General features: G+C 40.3%; 1 protein-coding gene across 1 annotated transcript; it reads left to right on the top strand.

The window, feature by feature from the left end:
• Nucleotides 10,712-18,548, top strand: LOC109728696 (uncharacterized protein DDB_G0271670-like). Its single transcript, XM_020259174.1, has 5 exons — nucleotides 10,712-11,083; nucleotides 12,239-12,374; nucleotides 12,551-12,600; nucleotides 16,751-16,804; nucleotides 16,908-18,548. The coding sequence occupies exons 1-5, from the start codon at nucleotides 10,884-10,886 to the stop codon at nucleotides 18,181-18,183; spliced, it is 1,716 nt and encodes a 571-aa protein (XP_020114763.1). The 5' UTR covers nucleotides 10,712-10,883; the 3' UTR covers nucleotides 18,184-18,548.

The following is a 20,229-nucleotide window of genomic DNA, read 5'->3' as shown; positions in this document are numbered from 1 at the left end:
TTCATCAAATCCATGAATGCGGCAGGGGCATTCGTCAATCCAAAAGGCATCACCGTGAACTCATAATGCCCGTACCGAGTCCGAAAAGCCGTCTTGGGAACATCCTCGGCCCTCACCCTCAACTGGTGGTAACCTGACTGGAGATCAATCTTCGAGAAGACATAAGATCCCTGCAGCTGATCAAACAAATTATCAATGTGCGGCAAGGGATACTTATTCTTGATGGTCACTTTATTCAGCTCCCGGTAATCCACACATAACCTGAACGAACCATCCTTCTTCTTTACAAATAACACCGGCACTCCCAAGGCGACACACTGGGTCTCACAAACCCTCTATCCATCAAATCCTGAAGCTGTGCCTTTAGCTCTCTCAGCTCTGCCGGCGCCATCCGATAAGATACCTTTGAGATTGGTGCAGTTCCAGGAACTACATCAATCACAAACTCAATCTCCCTCTCCGGCGGCAACGTCGTAAACTCAGAGGGAAACACATCCGGAAACTCGCGAACTACTGGATGTCCTCGAGTCCCGGCGCCGCCGTAGGTATCTCCACAACCGTCGCTAGGAAAGCAATACACCCACTGCTCAGCATCTGTCGAGCCCTCGCCGAAGATATCCAAGTAGCAAACAGAGTGCTCCTACAGCCTCTGAAAGTGAACTCCTCCTGGCCTGGCTCGCGGAATGTCACAGTCCTCGCTCCGCAATCGATCGTAGCATAGTACCGCGCCAGCCAATCCATCCCGAGCACGACGTCGAAGTCCTGCAGCTGCCCTAGCACCAACAGGTCTGCGGGCATGACCCACGAATCCAACTGCACCGGACACGACCAACAACACTCTGCAACCTGTAAAACATTGTCCGGGATCTGCACCTCTCGTGCCTGAGACAACGCTCCTAACTCTAGACCATGTAACTGTGCAAATGCTCGACTAACAAAGGAATGCGATGCACCGATATAAAAAAGAGTACGAACTCTAATGCCAGAAATCAAAGTGATACCTGCCACCACCCGGTCGGCTGCTGCAGAGTCCTCCACCTGAGCTGCATAAATCCTGCGACTCGGAGCCTGCTGTCGCCGCTCACTCGACCGCGGCACAGACGACCTGTCCTCCCGGCGGTAACTCAGTGCTGCTCCGTAAGACTGCTGTGGTGCTGGTGGAGCTGAAGCTGATGATGGTGCTGGAGATGCTGCTCGGGGACAAGGTGCCCTCATGTGTCCCGGCTGACCACATCCGTAGCATCTGCCCTCTCTCTACTCACACTGCTGGGGCCAGTGTGGTCCTACGCAGATCACACACTGGGGTGCCCTCTGAGTCTGCCCCTGCTTACGGGATCCCCTGGAACGCTGGCGCCCCGAAGACCCACGACCCTGAGAACGTGATCGCTGAGGTCTCGGCGGACGTCTGCTGCTCGACTGTCCTCCGTCATCTGGAAAGGGGCGCTTCCTGTCCTGACCCTGCCCCACGGCCTGAGTCCTCTCCTGCAGCGACACCTCACCTCTCTCCACCCATAGGGCTTGCTCTATGGACGCATCCAGGGTCCTCCACCTCTGCGCCGGCGCTAACCTGAAAATGTCCGGTCTCAGCCTCTGCTCGAACATGTACACCCTGTGCGCCTCGTCTCTGGCCCCAAATGGCACACAGTTCAGGAGTCGAATGAACTCCCGAACGTACTCCTGCACTGGGCGGTCTCCCTGCTGAAGCCTCCTCAAATCCTCCTCGAGCTTCTGTTTCACACTGTTGGGAAAGAACATCCCACACAGCATTCCACAGAACTCATCCCACCTCAGCTACGCTGCCACCAGCCCCTGGTCTCGCCTCGCTCTCCGCCACCAGTCATGAGCATCACTTGCTAGACAGTGTACTCCCAGGGGTACCTGCTCCCCCTCCGGAATGAACAGATCCTCAAATAGCTTCTCCATCGCACTCACCCATCCCTCAACAACCCAGGCCTCAGTGCATCTGCCATCGTAAATCGGTGGATCAAAACGACGAAAGCGAGCCAACCTCTCAGTCCACCGCTCCTGCTCGGCCTCAGTCAACTATACGGGCCCCCTAGCAGGCGCAACTGGCGCTGCAGGAAGCTCCACTGGTGGGGGCATATCTGCGGCTGGTGCTGACGCTTGAGTAGTCGGTGGCGGAACAGTCTGCTCTGGTATTCTCGGTGCAGCACTCGGTGTCTGAGCCACCCTCTCGCACAACCTCAGCAACAACTCCCCCTGCTGCCTCGTCACCTCAGTCAGGGCAGCTAACTGTGCACTCAGATCAGGGGGTGCGCTAGCCTCAGGTCGCGCACTCGGCTCCACAACAGGGGGTGCACTCGCTTCCGGTCTGTCACCCTGCTCCTGCCGAGTACTCTGCTCCATCTACTCAGGTCTCTCAGAAGGTCCTGCACGATCCCGTGCCGACTGGGCACGCTCCCGCAACGACGGTCGACCTCGGCGACGATACATAGCTGAAAGTAACAGTTCGGGGTCAGTTGAAACACAAACACTCTTGACCCAATCAACGAAAGTCTGGAAGGCAGTCCCTGTTTCCTTCCAAAATTATGTCGTCTGCAGCCAACATAATTTCTAAGGCCAAAACAGAAACTCCTTCAGTCACTCACTCTACTCTAAGAGGAGTTAGAATAAATAATCATTGACTTTCGCAATTAAATTACGCCTCTCGCGTCTTGCTTTCCTAAGGTTTGCCAAACTTAGGTTTCCTAGGTCCCAACGACCTATAGCAAAGCTCTGATACCAACTTAATCTGTCACGCCCCGGATGTCTCGTTCCCCGGGCACGCCGACAGATCCGCCGTATACAAAGGAATTTTACACAAGTCCAAATTCATTGTTTATTTCTGCATCAGATCCAACTGCCGAGTTGATACCCCAGAAGGAAGCCTGCTATAGATAGTATAAGTTCCATAAGATGAAGGCTGATTAGGCATCTGTCTTTTCTATTGTGTCTTCAATGTCAGTGAATGAGTGAATTATTAGCAGCTCTGCACATGTTTTATGTGGATAGCTTGTCACAAGAGAGCTAGTGAGTTAGTCTGGTGTGGACTGGCAGTGTTGTTGTTAGATCTCGAATCTTGAGAAAAGGGTCCATAATTACATGATCTGCTGGTTCCTTTGCATTCTGGGTCTTTGCTAAATACGCATCTCATCAGATGAGTTTTTTGAATGTCTGTTTTGGAACAAGGAGAACAGTTTTTTTTTTTTTTTTTTTTTTTTTTTTTTTTTTTTTTTTTTGTCAATTTGTACATTTCAATGAAAGCAATAATTGTTTGACAATAGCAATGTTGGTAGATATTTGATGTATGCTCCTCTGCTTAAATGATCCCACACAATTTAGAGAATTTTGATCTCCTAGCTTTACTTGTGGATTTCTTAGCTAAACTCGCTGGCCTGACTTTCTTTTCATGAGTTCTGGGAGCTTGTAATAAAGATTCATAATTATTTAGAATCTTCTCAGTTTTGTTGATCTGCTGTAGAGAATCATGATGTTTGAAAGGTCTGGGATGATGATCGATGTCAACAGGCAATGAGAAAGATGATTTCAAAATGGATCTCTGGATCATATATCGTCAGTGAAGTTTTCTTGTTTTAATAAACATTGTCAAGATACAAGTGCTAGATCTTGTTAGATACTAAGATTTTATTCTCACCTTATCAAAGTTTATAATCTGTTGAATGAGATAATTTGGGGTCAAATAACAAATGATACATATTTAAACACTTAAAACTCTTTTATTTGATTTTTCTCTTTCGTAACCAACTCGTCTAGAGAAGAGATGCTGATTTGTACAGGGGTAAGGCTTAAACCATCCGTGTGAAAAATGGTTCATATGTTGGCCTTATCTAGAAAGAGTGCAATAATAAGATATTTGTTTTGTGCAAGGATATTTTACGACCCTTGGAAATTATCTTTTGTTAGGACTCGAAGACGAAATCAATTATTTGACTACTTGTAATGCACATATTTAGCTAGTCCCTGTCGAATTTTGTCCAATGAAATATTGTTAACCTAAGTTGTAGTTCTTAATGCACAGTATTCTTGGGAAACCTCAGTGGTTGAATGTTTTAGTTGACACAACTATACTATCATGAAGGCGTAATAAGTACAACACTTATCTTTCTCTTGCTGATATTTTCATGCAATTTCTGAGAAGGTTGACTAGTACACTGCTGTCTGTTGTACTGTTATCCTAGTAGAAACTGCCTTTCCTGAGAATTTGAGACCTAAAATACAATGGAAGAATGAACTAAACAAAGATGTGTCAATGCTTTACCTTATGGTGCTAATCTTGGGATCAAATTTAGCCTGGTGTTTGTTGAATCACTTAGTCGAGACATAACATGATTTGCTTTTATTAACATGAAAGCTGGCCAACTGAAAGTAGCCAAAGGATCAAGTGTGTTGTGGGTTTTTCAATACCAGTCAGTGCCAATTAAATTAGTGTTGGAAATTAATTGGTTGTTGTCTTGTGTTAATGTGCTTATAAAAATCAAGAAGTAGCAGACTGCAGTGTCTCGCATTATGCAATATAAAAGAAAGCTAATTTGTTGGTTATTTTATTTATTATCTATATTGTGCATTCATTATCTTTTTTTTTTTCTCTCTTATTGTTCATAAGTAACATCATAATCTAATTTAGAGGAATTATTTGCTGTATCTTAGCTTCTGAGAATCTTACTAGTCTTATATATTTACAGCCTCAAATGATTATGCATTTTGAATTTATTGTTAAATTTGGTCCAAAACTTTAGGGCGTTGACTCTGACATGTATTATCATAAGAATCACAACAATATATTCAAACAAAATCGACACTCAATAGTTATTATAGATTAATGCATGTGGTCAAAGTTTGTTTTTGTTTGTTTTGTTTTCTTTAACCTTTTGGAGGCACTATAAATATAAAAAGAATACAATAAGCTATTATCGGCCATACTTAACAATAAATGTAAACACATTACTTAATGTTTAAACTTAGTTTAAGGTAAAAATTCATATGGGTCGGCTTTATTTTTAGCAAGATCAAAATTTGCCAAATATATTTTTAGCGAGTAATTTAATTAAATCCAAGTTTATAGTCTCTTAAAACTTTATAGACATTTTCTTCGCGAGACTTGAACTTGAAGCCTGAAACTGCTGAGGCTACTTATCAATTCCAGTCGCCCGTGGACCTGGAGCTGGAAGTGGTACTTCCAGGTTTTGCAATTGAGTCGCATTTATGGTCTGGCCCAAGCTTCCAGCGGTAGTATCGTGCTTGAAACATAAATCTGGCTGGAACAAGAATTGAGTAGTCGCTTAAGTGAGATATCCAAAATGGGTTCATTGTCAAAGCTTCATATAAACATTGAAGACTTAGTTTCTCTAGAACAGAAATCAGCCCAAAGAAATTAGAAAACAATTCAGAAGAAAGATCCATAGAAATTAGGAGGTAGCATTCAACTTCGAATTTGACTATATGACACTACTAGATATCACATAGACTATATTAATATAATATCTATAGATTGATTGGTTGAGTATGACAAATGAAATTAGTAATGACATAGTCAATTCACAGTCGAAGATTCTATAGTCAAATGAAGTCAAAAACAAAATATATATTTTTCAATGTGAAAATTTATATAACAGCGAACTGCTTGTGCAACAGTACAATTGATTTCATTCAAACTCCATCTATCTTTTAAGGATTTAACTGAGAAAAATAGAAGCTTTTCAATGTAGTAGTTAAGCACACCTGTGGATTTCAAAACTACTATTGTACTTACTGTTGATCAGTAACTCAAACATTTTTGCCTCCAAGTAGGATTTCACATTGTTGATTCACTTGATATCTTGCAATTAGCATATTGATGGTGTTGAGCACCTAAAATAGTATCTAGAGAGCTTTTTCACATTCAGTGCCCAAGAACATAATCAGCCAATAATCAAACAACAATGTCTCTCCTATAGTTACATTTTTACAAGCATTCTCGTGGGAGGTTACAAAGTGAAGTTAGATTTTCAGTTTCCTTTTTTTGGTATAGAATAATAAGGCAAGTAATTGTGTTAAGCAATAAATACTCTGTGATCCTTATATCTGAATATTGTATTAGTTTCATGCTTTTACTTGTTTGGTATATTGCCATGTTAATAACTATGATGATATTTTGCTATGAAACTCAGATTCTTGGATTTGGGCTCTCTGTCATCACATGTGTGCTCGCAAACAGATTTGCATGATGAAAGCTGCAGATTGTGTTTTATTATTCAGTAGTTTTGCTGACTATAGCTAGTTAATGTTGTTGGTTTTCATGTTGCAGCTATGATTGAAATTGTTCGCAGACAGAAAGAAACATCGTTAAACTAAAGAAAAGGTAGCAGCCAAACACCACATTTACACTCTTCTTTGCTCTATTGGCACTTGATAATTGACTGCTAATACAAGGTAGTTAATAGTTTGTTCAATTTTTTTACAGGAAAGAGTACGAAAAGTGAGCACACTGTCAACAACCCTAGTTCAGTACAACATGGGAAATGGGTTGAAGATAATAGATGAGGTCAGTTGTGAGAGAGCCCTGGATTTAGCGACACCCTGAGTCTCCTATTTTTGAAGATCAAAGTGCTAGGGCTTCTGTATTCCAGAGGAAGCCAACACGCAAAACAGCACAGCAGATCAATCCAGTCAATGCTAAAACTTCTTCTGCAACGTAGTTACGGAAGAAGCAAAAAGTGGTGTAAACTTGTGCTTCCTCCAATGTAGTTACAAGAAGAAGATAAAAGCAGCATAACTTATGCTGCAGAGACAGACTCTTCCTACTCTGAATCCTCTCCATGAAGAAAAACTCGAACGGCACAGGAATGCCCTCCATCATCGAAGAGAATACTGAATCTGACCCTAAATTTGCTCGCACGCTTCTGTCAAGGGGATTCTCTTCAAGTCCAACCGGACTTCTGAGGACTTTGCGACATGGCAGCGATCATTCGATGTAGATGCACTCCGCGCTAACACAGAGTGGTCCTCTACTCCCAAAAGCAGGCCTGCAATTTCTGAGGAGGCGACGCTGCGGTGGTCGTCAGCCTGTCGGGTTGAAAAACCACGACCACCACTGAACCGGCATGGTCTATCATGCCGTCGTCTGAGTAGCTATCTCTGAGGGCTTTATTCGATCTCGACCGCAGAGATTGGGCTATTGCAGGGCTATGAGCGACCTCTTATCACCCATAGTTGCAGTGATGGATGAGGACCATGATGCTATTTTGGTGCTTTGTGGCTTTATGGGAAAGCCGCCACAATTTCAGGCTTCGATTGAGGTGGGCATTGGTAAGGACGTTGAAGATTGTTTTCTAAGAGATCATCAAATCAAAGACTCGCCACTTCTACAGGCACCTGAGAAGCTACAAGCCCGAGGATGCCTTCTTCGTTTATAGAATGGTCGTGGTACTGTTTCGAAAGGGAGCTCACTTTGAACAAACCTTGTTGTTGTGGGAGGCTGATATGGGCCGACCAGGCTGCGATCACGGGCCCGGATCGGAGCGTCAGTGTGGGTAGAATTAAGACTGGCGGCCCCTCCACTGACGATTTGCTTCTGTATCAATGCGGCCTTTGCGTTCTCAGAGCAGGATGCGGCTCCATCATCGAGAAGTACAGTCAGCATGAATGAAGATCTTAAGGGAATGCAACAGTTAATGGTGTGGCCACTGGATGTGTGGAATCGGGATTGTGGCTTCTAAAGACCGATGCCCCAGCGACTGATGTTAATCTACATGGACAAAGCATCTGAATATCTATTAACTCGAGGTTGAGGCTGTGAGAGACAAATACTTAGATGAGGAGTATGAGACAGAATCCAGTCCTTCAGATTCGAAGCCAACAGCAGATAGCTTGGCTTGTTTTCACTCACTCCAATGTCTCAAAACTTATTCTTCGTGGTTCTTTTTATTTTTTCTTTCATTGAGGGAGATTTAGTGTGCTCGAAAGAATGGCAGCAGATTCTCGGTACGCAGATAATTTATACGGTTTGTAATCTGGTGATTGTTATACTTGGGAAATTGGGAATGCAATATCCCTCTATGCTGGGAACTGGCTCAACTGATTCAGTAATTTTTAAGTTGTAGTTAGAAGGAAAATACAAAAATAGAATCGAAAAATTATCACAAATTCTATCATATGACAAGATTCTAGTGCGGTAGACTTATTTTAAAGGTAAATGTCCGTTTCTTTAATTTGGTGCTATAATATGAGAGTCAATGACCTGTTTAGTGTTGTTAAATGCGACAAAAATGATGATGATTATTGTTGCGACTGCCTGGGCAAGTACTGGTCTTCCTAACAGCAGATTTTGTTTTTTTGTTTTTTGATTTTGCTTGCAATTCTACTAATGTTTGTCCGGAAATATAGAGACGTTACTTCTGTTAATTGTAAGAGGCCACAATTTGTACCACGCTCGAATAAGGATGAACTAATAAATTCGAGTTGTGATTTGGAAAACTATACTTTACAAATGGGTTGCGTGTCATTCATTTTTTTTTAACGGTGAAGTCGGAATTCCAAATGACGATGTGCAAGTTGAACATATCATACTACTTGACGTACTCTAAATTCAATTTAAAAATCTTTTCGACATTATTAGGCCTAATAAATTAAAGGGTTTTTAAATTATAATTTAATGCCAATATGAGACGTTTTCTCGTTTAACGGCTTAAAGATATCCAAATAACTAAATTTTGGTTGAAAATTTAATTAACTATTTAAAACAAGAATCTTTATGTCTTAATCCTGGTTACACGATCTCCCTATCATCCATCACCTTTTAAAGCATATTCATTTCGACCGTTCGTTTTTGTGTCCACGGATGGGCAGGGAGAAAATATATCGCAAAAATTATTAATTTTGTCTTTAAGTGGTATAAATCATATTCATAAGTGCCCATCGTTGATTTGAGACTCCATCACTCAAAAAATAATGATGCATAATAGAGCACGTTTGCTACTAATAAGTTCAATAAAGGCTATCCATTTCATTATTAGTTTAGTAATTTGGAAATTGCTTTCGCGTTATGCCACAATTACTAATCTTTTTAAATTCTAGGCTGGTAAGAGGTCAATAGGTCTCTAAATTTAATTTGTTTAGTATGTCTTTCCCGAATAGAGTAAAAATAATTTAGGAAGTGCTTCTAAATAAGGATCCTCATTCTTATCCAACGGCCCGAAACATGCCTATGAAAAAAAAAGAGGTCATCATGATCCCTCTGTATGCTAACATGTAACTAGTAAGTGTTTACAGAATCTTTATCCAGTCGAACCATTTGTAGTATCCCTAGTATTCGTAGCCGCGTTAGATTTCAGCATCTGAGGCTTGTCGATGCATCTGGAGATGTCGGAACAAGTCCGAGTAGTGTTGAGGCGAAAATAAATGGCAAAACGAACTCAGTGCGACGCAAGAGCCGGATTTTATTATTGAATATCTGCTAATTGCAGATTTTAGCCATTTAGTTACCGGTACCACACAGGGAATACTGTACCCCTAGCGAATGTCTGCGTATTGCTTGCCTCGGTTGCGATGGCTGATGCTGTACCGGTACGGATCGGGCCTGGTACGATACTCTAGGGTAAGTGAGTGGACTGTTTGGTCCTTTTGATGCCCTGATCATTCCACCCTTTATCCCCACCGCTTATATCGGCGTTGAGAGATCAGAGAGAGAGTATTTTTGCTGTCAATCGTTCATCTCTCTCTCTAGGTTGGAGTCGTAGTTTGCTTGTATCGTTGCCAGTTTATAGGCGGTGGATACCCAGAATAGTGTAAAGAATATATTTACGCTCGTGTTGGGATCGCGAGTTAATTTTCACAGTAGTGTATAGACTGTTTCGGACTGGTAGGGTACCGTTGTGGTGACGGTGAACCCAGTTGCCTGTTTTTACATCAGATTGTGCGCGAGGCTATGTAAGAATTTGTTGTTAGACCAGTAGACCCATATTCTTTTGACTATAGGCCTATGAGAGTCTGATTAGCTTGCAGAGATACTGCTTGCATACTCGGTTAGGTAACGCCCACGTAAGTGCTACTTCCGGAGTCGGGCTTATGGCTTTGCGTTGTTGTCATGTTGTCTTGGTTGGACTCGGCTCTCCACTGACATCCATGCGTGTAGTAGTTGTGTAAAGCATCGACAGCGGATCGGTGTGTTTCACAGTCCATAGTGTAGATTGGGTCAGACAGTGCATTTCCATATCTACAGAGTGTTGGTTAGTGATATGTATAGTAGCATATAGCTGTAGAAGTTTTTCATCTTCGTTACTATCCTTGAGCATACTTCTGTAGACTTAGTGGGTGAAATGTTGAGGTCGTAGCGTACCCACGAGAAACTACTTCTTTTTTGCAGTAGTTCTCACACCGAGTTGTTTGGCTCTTTTTTGTAAGAGCCTCTTCTTCGACTCTGGCTGTCGCTGATACGGATCATGGAAGGAGTTGCGAATTAGATCTCTTCATTTGCTGTTACTGTTTAGAGAGGAACCAAGCTGCAGGTAGTTATTTTTGTGGTCTTGTACATACTGATGTTGGAGCCTGCGGCTGGAGCGAGTGATGTGTGTATTTTCTGACTCTGTATGTAATAGTGAACCCGCGGTTTTTTTATTATGAGTTTACTATTTGTTTAGGGCACCTCTGTACTACTGGTTGTATATGTATGAATTACATGTACAGGTACAACTATCCTTCGTATATAGACGGTGTCACCGCCGTGGCCGGCCTCGCGTTGGCCGCCACCATCGTCCTCTCCTCCCGTAGGTAAAGAAGAAGAAGAAGAAGAGCCCCCAATCAAACCCTAGAAAAGTTAGGGTTTTGGTGTAGTTTAGTTTGGTCTCGAAGAAGGAAGAAGAAGAAGAGGAGGAGGTTGGGGAGTATAGATGAAGGCGCTGAGGCGATCCAACACGTCGGCGTCGTCCTCGTCGCCCTCCTCGTCCTCGTCCCCGCCCCCCTTCTCGTCGTGGATCCATTTGCGATCGCTTCTCGTAGTCGCGTCCTCCTCCTCCACATCCTCGTCCTCCTCCTCCACATCCTCGTCCTCGTCCTCCTCCTCTTCCGTCTCGTCTCCTCTTCCCGATCGGTGAGTCCGCCGCCCTTTTGTCCTTAGCCCTTTTCCCTCTTTTCTCGCTCTTTTGATCCGTTTTGATGTAAAAATGTTATCTTTGATAGATTGGAACAGATGGAATATGCTCTCTCCTTGATTATTTCCTTGTTGTTTCCTTTAGTTAAATTTCCGCCTTGGAATCTGCTATTTCTTGTTCCCTACTCTATAGTGTGGGACTTTTCAATGGGTCCACTAAGAGGGTTCGACATAGGTGTATCACTGTGTAGATTACTAGATCAGCAAATAGCAATTCTATCTAATTTAGTGGTATTAGGCCACTGCCTTGTAAAGGAAGTATCTTTTCTTCATGTTTTGGAGCATGCACAATTTTTAGAGTAAATCGTCGATCAGTGTTTCCTGGTCACTACTAGCCCTGGATGCAAAGTTTGTCAATTTCGAGCCACCCTCTGCACAAGAAGGAAGAGGTCTCTCAGAGAATGTGGCTGTCTTTGTGGCACATAAATTTGCCTACATTTAGTTATGTTTTGCAGTAGATGAGTACATGTTGGGTGTTTGCAGTTCACGAGTTAAAATCTGGTCATTCTCTGTCAGTTAATTAAGAATTTTTCTGGAAAGATTTACATCCCAAACTGCACTCAATTACATATGACATGTGCTGCATCTTGGTCTCGTGTTGATTTTCTTGCACCGGAAGAGGAGTATTGCTTGAGTGTTCAACTGTGGTCCGTCTGTTCTATGTTATGTTTTCTTTAACTGGTTTGAATCACTGAATTCTGAACTTATTATAATTGCTTATTCCTTTTCTGGACACCAGTGTTCCTTTCTCCTTTTTTCTCACTGCCGATTTTTTGGTTGTTACTCTGTGTACTCTTTATCAAAATTTCTCTACCTCTCAGTCTTGTTTTTTGATCTAGTTGCAATCTGTCAATTTCTATTATTCTCATTATTGCCTTTCACTCAATAAAATTTTGGTGATCTCGTCCATAACCTGTCTCTTCTTTTCATCATGTCGTCATCTATGTCAAACCAATTGCCTTAGTCTGATTGTTAACACAAATTAATCTGCAATAGCGAATATGCATTTATTTGCTATATCCACTTTTTTTCTTTTTGTTTGGCCGCCTGTAATTTGATATAGTTTATGCTAACTCCTTGACTGGCTATTTTCAGTGGAAGCCTTAAATCTCCATGGTCTCGAAAGAAAAGAAAACGTGCACTTTCTCGACGGCAATGGTACTGTCTTTTTTCAGCAGATGGAAGACTTCGTGATGGAGGAGCCAAATTTTTGAAGAAAGTTCGAAGTGGAGTAAGCACATCCTACTCTATCTGCTTACATACAATTATTATAGTTATTATGCCCCAATATATGTGTTGGAGCATTCATTTAGTGCTTTAAACTATTATTCTTTTGTTGGAACTTAGTATCTCAACCTCTTCTTTGGCAGAATATTAATGGTTGTCCATTTGTTTTTACTATTGCAGGGAGTTGATCCAAGCATTAGGGCTGAAGTTTGGCCTTTCCTCCTTGGAGTGTGAGATTCCTAGTCTCTGAAATTGTTAGATTGTTTTTTTTTTTTTCAGCTGATTTCTTTTCAATACTTTATCCTTAGAGCATGTGCCGATTTTAGTTAGATTTAATATATTTGATGTTGCCTTATCAAATTATTGTTGTTCTTATCTTGCAATTCATTTACAGGTCGGGCTATTTGTTTATATTTTTCCTTGGTATTACTCTTTATATTGCTAATTTGTTATCACTCATGTAGGGAACTAGCCATACTTGTTTAAATAATTATTTGTGTAATGGGTGTTTTATACTTCTACAAGCACTGGTATAAACATTTTTCCATCTTGCCTGCTATATTGTCAGTTGAAATGAGTTAATATTGGTTCCTTTACTGCCGTCTAAACGTTTTTCCATCTTGCCTGCTACCTTTCCTTCTACAGGCATTGTTAAGTTAAAATTGTATGGACTTGCTATCACTGTCAAGTATCGATCAGCTTTAGGCTTAGCATATTTGATTTTTCCTTGGTTCTTACTCATTAACTCGAGCACATTAACAAATTTAGGAAAAACAGATACACATATGAATTGTGTGGTTGCATGCAGTTATTGTTGCACTGTAAATCTAACTGCACACAAGTCCAAATTCATTGTTTATTTCTGCATCAGAATCCAACTGCCGAGTTGATACCCCAGAAGGAAGCCCTGCTATAGATAGTATAAGTTCCATAAGATGAAGGCTGATTAGGCATCTGTCTTTTCTATTGTGTCTTCAATGTAGGGGATGAAGTGAAATTATTAGCAGCACTGACACATGTTTTATGTGGATAGCTTGTCACAAGAGAGCTAGTGAGTTTAGTCTGGTGTGGACTGCAGTGGTTGTTGTTAGATCTCGAATCTTGAGAAAAGGGTCCATAATTACATGATCTGCTGGTTCCTTTGCATTCTGGGTCTTTGCTAAATACGCATCTCAATCAGATGAGTTTTTGAATGTCTGTTTGGAACAAGGAGAACAGTTTTTTTTTTTTTTTTTTTTTTTTTTTTTTTTTTTTTTTTTTTTTTTTGTCAATTTGTACATTTCAATGAAAGCAATAATTGTTGGACAATAGCAATGTTGGTAGAATTTGGATGTATGTATGCTCCTCTGTTAAATGATCCCACACAATTTAGAGAATTTTGATCTCCTAGCTTTACTTGTGGATTTCTTAGCTAAAGCTCGCTGGCCTGACTTTCTTTTCATGAGTCTGGTAGCTTGTAATAAAGATTCATAATTATTTGAGAATCTTCTCAGTTTTGTGATCTGCTGTAGAGAATCATGATGTTTGAAAGGTCTGGATGATGATGATGTCAACAGGATGAGAAAGATGATTTCAAAATGGATCTCTGGATCATATATCGCAGTTGAAGTTTTCTTGTTTTAATAAACATGTCAAGATACAAGGTGCTAGATTCTTGTTAGATACTAAGATTTTATTCTCACCATTATCAAAGTTTATAATCTGTTGAATGAGATAATTTTGGGGTCAAATAACAATGATACATATTTAAACCTTAAACTCTTTTATTTGATTTTTCTCTTTCGTAACCAACTCGTCTAGAGAAGAGATGCTGATTGTACAGGGGTAAGGCTTAAACCATCCGTGTGAAAAATGGTTCCTATGTTGGGCCTTATCTAGAAAGAAGTGCAATAATAAGGACATTTGTTTTGGTGCAAGGTATTTTACATACCCTTGGCAATTATCTTTTGTTAGGACTCGAAGACGAAATCAATTATTTGACTACTTGTAATGCACATATTTAGCTAGTCCCTGTCGAATTTTGTCCAATGAAATATGTTTAGTACCTAAGTTGTTGGTCTAATGCACAGTATTCTTGGGAAACCTCAGTGGTTGAATGTTTAGTTGACACAACATATACTATCATGAAGGCGTAATAAGTACAACACTTATCTTTCTCTTGCTGATATTTCAGCAATTTCTGAGAAGGTTGACTAGGTACACTGCTGTCTGTTGTACTGTTATCCTAGTAGAAGACGTGCTTTCCTGAGAATTTTGAGACCTAAAATACAATGGAAGAATGAACTAAACAAAGATGTGTCAATGCTTACCTTATGGTGCTAATCTTGGGATCAAATTTAGCCTGGTGCTGTTTGAATCACTTAGTCGAGACATAACATGAGTTTGCTTTTTATTAACATGAAAGCTGGCCAACTGAAAGTAGCCAAAGGATCAAGTGTGTTGTGGGTTTTCAATACCAGTCAGTGCCAAATTAAATTAGTGTTGGAAATTATTGGTTGTTGTTTGTGTTAATGTGCTTATTCAAAATCAAGAGTACAGACTGCAGTGTCTCGCTTCAGTTAGAAACAATATAAAAGAAAGCTAATTTGTTGGTTATTTTATTTATTATCTATATTGTGCATTCATTATCTTTTTTTTTTTCACTCTTATTGTTCATAAGTAACATCATAATCTTAATTTAAGGAATTATTTGCTGTATCTTAGCTTCTGAGAATCTTATCTAGTGCTTTATATATATTACAGCTCAAATGATTATGCATTTTGAATTTATTGTTAAATTTGGTCCAAAACTTTAGGGCGTTGACCTGACATGGTATTATCATAAGAATCACAACAATATATTCAAACAAAATCGACACTCAATAGTTATTATGAGATTAATGCATGTGGTCAAAGTTTGTTTCTTTGTTTGTTTGTTTTTCTTTTAACCTTTTGGGAGGCACTATAAATATAATAAGAAATACAATAAGCTATCTATACGGCCATACTTAACAATAAATGTAAACACATTACTTTAATGTTTAAACTTAGTTTAAGGTAAAAATTCATATGGGGCGGCTTTATTTTTAGCAGATCAAAATTTTGCCAAATATATTTTTTACGAGTAATTTAATTATATCCAAGTTCTATAGTCTCTTAAAACTTTATAGACATTTTCTTCCGAGACTTGAACTTGAAGCCTGAAACTGCTGAGGCTACTTACTCAATTCCAGTCGGCCCGTGGACCTGGAGCTGGAAGTGGTACTTCCAGGTTTTGCAATTGAGTCGCATTTATGGTCTGCCCAAGCTTCCAACTGGGTAGTATCGTGCTTGAAACATAAATCTGGCTGGAAAACAAGAATTGAGTATGTCGCTTAAGTGAGATATCCAAAATGGGTTAATTGTCAAAGCTTCATTAAACATTGAAGACTTAGTTTCTCTAGAAGCTAGAAATCAGCCCAAAGAAATTAGAAAACCAATTCAGAAGAAAGATCCATAGAAATTTAGGAGGTAGCACTCAACTTCGATTTGACTATATGACACTACTAGATATCACATAGACTATATTAATATAAATGAGCTAAGATTGATTGGTTGAGTATGACAAATGAAATAGTAATGACATAGTCAATTCACAGGTCGAAGATTCTTATAGTCAAATGAAGTGCAAAAACAAAATATATATTTTTTCAATGTGAAAATTTATATAACAGCGAACTGCTTGTGCAACAGTACAATTGATTTTCATTCAAACTCCATCTTATCTTTTAAGGATTTAACTGAGAGAAATAGAAGCTTTTCAATGTAGTAGTTAAGCACACCTGTGGATTTCAAAACTACTATTGTACTTACTGTTGGATCAGTAACTCAAACAGTTTTGTGCTCCAAGTAGGATATTCACATTGTTGATTCACTTGATATCTTGCAATTAGCATATTGATGGTGTTGAGCACCTAAATAGTATCTAGAGAGCCTTTTTCACATTCAGTGCCCAAGACATATCCAGCCCAATTAATCAAAACAATAGTCTCTCCTATAGTTACATTTTTACAAGCATTCTCGGTGGGAGGTTACAAAGTGAAGTTAGATTTTCAGTTTCCTTTTTTTGGTGTAGAATAATAAAGGCAGGTAACTTGTGTTAAGCAATAAATACTCTGTGATCCTTATATCTGAATATTGTATTAGTTTCATGCTTTTACTTGTTTGGTATATTGCATGCATTTAATAACTATGATGATATTTTGCTATGAAACTCCAGATTCTTTGGAGTTTGTGGCTCTCTGTCATCACATGTGTGCTCAGCAAACTAGATTTTGCATGATGAAAGCTGCAGAATTGTGTTTTATTATTCAGAGTTTTGCTGACTATAGCTAGTTAATGTTGTTGGTTTTCATGTTGCAGCTATGATTTGAATTGTTCGGAGACAGAAAGAAACATCGTTAAACTAAAGAAAAGGTAGCAGCCAAAACACCTATTTACACTCTTCTTTGCTCTATTGGCACTTGATTAATTGACTGCTCATACAAGGTAGTTAATAGTTTGTTCAATTTTTTTACAGGAAAGAGTACGAAAAGTTGAGGCAACAATGTCAACAACTCCTAGTTCAGTACAACATGGGAAATGGGTTGAAGATAATAGATGAGGTCAGTTGTGGAGAGAGCCCTGGATTTAGCGACGACCCTGAGTCTCCTATTTTTGAAGATCAAAGTGCTAGGGCTTCTGTATCCAATGAGGAAGCCAAACTGCAAAACAGCACAGCAGATCAACCAGTCAATGCTAAAACTTCTTCCTGCAACGTAGTTACGGAAGAAGCTAAAAGTGGTGTAACTTGTGCTTCCTCCAATGTAGTTACAGAAGAAGATAAAAGCAGCATAACTTATGCTGCAGAGACAGACTCTTCCTACTCTGAATCCTCCGATGAAGAAAACTCGGAAGGCACAGGAATGCCCTCCATCATCGAAGAGAATACTGAATCTGACCCTAAATTTGCTCGCAGCGCGTCTGTCAAAGGGGATTCTCTCAAGTCCAACCGGACTTCTGAGGACTTTGCGACATGGCAGCGCATCATTCGTGTAGATGCACTCCGCGCTAACACAGAGTGGGTCCTCTACTCCCCAAAGCAGGCTGCAATTTCTGAGGAGGAGGCGCTGCGGTGTGCGTCAGCTGTCGGGTTGAAAAACTACGACCACCTGGAACCGTGCATGGTCTATCATGCCGCTCGGCTGGTAGCTATCCTCGAGGCTTATTCGATCTACGACCCAGAGATTGGCTATTGCCAGGGCATGAGCGACCTCTTATCACCCATAGTTGCAGTGATGGAGGAGGACCATGATGCATTTTGGTGCTTTGTGGGCTTTATGAGGAAAGCCCGCCACAATTTCAGGCTCGATGAGGTGGGCATTCGAAGACAGTTGAAGATTGTTTCTAAGATCATCAAATGCAAAGACTCCCACTTCTACAGGCACCTGGAGAAGCTACAAGCCGAGGATTGCTTCTTCGTTTATAGAATGGTCGTGGTACTGTTTCGAAGGGAGCTCACTTTTGAACAAACCTTGTGTTTGTGGGAGGTGATATGGGCCGACCAGGCTGCGATCCGGGCCGGGATCGGGCGGTCAGTGTGGGGTAGAATTAGACTGCGGGCCCCTCCAACTGACGATTTGCTTCTGTATGCAATTGCGGCTTGCGTTCTCCAGAGGAGGCGGCTCATCATCGAGAAGTACAGTAGCATGGATGAGATCTTAAGGGAATGCAACAGTATGGTGGGCCAGCTGGATGTGTGGAGGCTTCTAGACGATGCCCACGATCTGATTGTTAATCTACATGACAAGATCTGATCATTAATAGTTGGCTGTGAGCAATCTTAGGAGTGGTATGGAACTCCATGCCTCAGATTGAACCCCAGTGCTTGGTGTTTCACTCACTGCCAATGTTAAAACTATTCTTCGTCGTTCTTTTTATTTTTTCTTTTCATTGAGGGAGATTAGGTGCTCGAAAGATGGCACAGATTCTCGGTACGAGATAATTTATACGGTTGTATCGGTGATGTTATTGGAATTGGGGGAATGCAATATGCCCTCTATGTGGGAACTGGCTTCAACTGATTCAGTAATTTTTAAGTTGTAGTTAGAAGGAAGAAAATGAATCGAAAAATTTCTCAATCATCATTATGACAAGATCTAGTGGGTAGACTTATTTTAAAGGAAATGTCCAGGTTCTTTAATTTGGTGCTATAATATGAGCAGTCATGAACTGTTTAGTTTGTTAAATGCGACAAAAATGATGATGATTATTGTTGCATGCTGGGCAAGTACTGTCTTCTGAACACAGATTTTTGTTTTTTGTTTTTGATTTTGCTGGCTAATTCTACCTAATGTTTGTCGGAAAATATAGAGACGTTACTTCTGTTACTATGTAAGAGGCACAATTTGTACCACGCTCGGAATAAGGATGAACTAATAAATTGAGTTGTGTTGGAAAACTATTTTTAACAAATGGGTTGCGTTGTCATTCATTTGTTTTTAACGGTGAAGCCTTCAAATTGACGATGTGCACAGTTGAACATGATCTATACTACTTTGACGTATCTAGAAATCAAATTTAAAATCTTTTCGACATTATTAGCCTAATAATTAAAGGGTTTTTAAATTTATAATTTTAATGGCCAATATGAGACGTTTTCTCGTTTAACGGCTTAAAGATATCCAAATCAACTAAATTTTGGTTGAAAATTTAATTAACTATTTAAAACAAGATCTATATTCTTAATCCTGGTTACACGACTCCTATCATCACCTTTTAAAGCATATTCATTTTCGACCGTTCGTTTTTTGTGTCCACTGGATGGGCAGGAGAACAATATCGCAAAAATATTAAATTTGGTCTTTAAGTGGTATAAATCATATTCAACAGTGCCCATCGTTGATTTGGAGACTCCATCACAAAAAATAATGGATGGCAACAGAGCACGTTTGCTACTAATAGTTCCTAATAAAGCGCTGATCATTTCATTTAGTTTAGTAATTTGGAATTGCTTGCGCCGTTTATGCCACAATTTACTAATCTTTTTAAATTCTAGGCTGGTAAGAGGCTCAACTAGGTCTCTAAATTTAATTTGTTAGTATGTCTTTCCCGAAGTAGAGTAAAAATAATTTAGGACAGGTGCTTCTAAATAAGGATCTCAATTTTCTTTATCCAATGGCCCCGAAACATGCTATGAAAAAAAAAGAGGGTCATCATATCCCTCTTGTATCTAACTGTAACTAGTAAGTGTTTACGGAATCTTCTTAATCATCGGAACCCTTTTGTAGTATCCCTAGTATTCTGCAGCCGTGAGATTTCAGCATCTGAGACTTGTCGATTCATCTGGAGAGTGTCGGAACAAGTCCGAGTAATTTTGAGGCGAAATAAACGCAAAACGAACTTAGTGCGACGCAAGAGCAGGATTTTATTATTGAAATCTGCTAATTGCAGATTTTTAGCATTTAGTACCGGTACCACACAGGGAGATACTGGTACCCCAGCGAATTCTGCGTATTGCTGCTCTCGGGTTGCGATGGCTGATGCGGGGTACAGGTACGACATCGGCCTGGTACCGATACTCCAGGGTAAGTGAGGGATTGTTTGGTCTTTTGATGCCTTGATCATTCCACCCTTATCCCCACCGCTTATATAGGAGTGAGAGATCAGAGAGAGAGTTTTTGCTGCCATTCTCATCTCTCTCTCTAGGTTGGAGCCGTAGTTTATTTGTATCGTTGCAGTTTATAGGCGGTGGATACCCAGAATAGTGTAGAATATATTTACGCTCGTGTTGGGATGCCGAGTTTATTTTCACAGTAGTGTATAGACTGTTTCGGATTGTAGGGTACCGTTGTGGTTGACGG

This window comes from Ananas comosus, linkage group 24 (genome assembly GCF_001540865.1).
Source record: "Ananas comosus cultivar F153 linkage group 24, ASM154086v1, whole genome shotgun sequence".
Lineage (NCBI taxonomy): Eukaryota > Viridiplantae > Streptophyta > Magnoliopsida > Poales > Bromeliaceae > Ananas > Ananas comosus.
The sequence above is the reverse complement of the archived record's forward strand: the minus strand, read 5'-3'. Positions and strand labels throughout refer to the sequence as shown.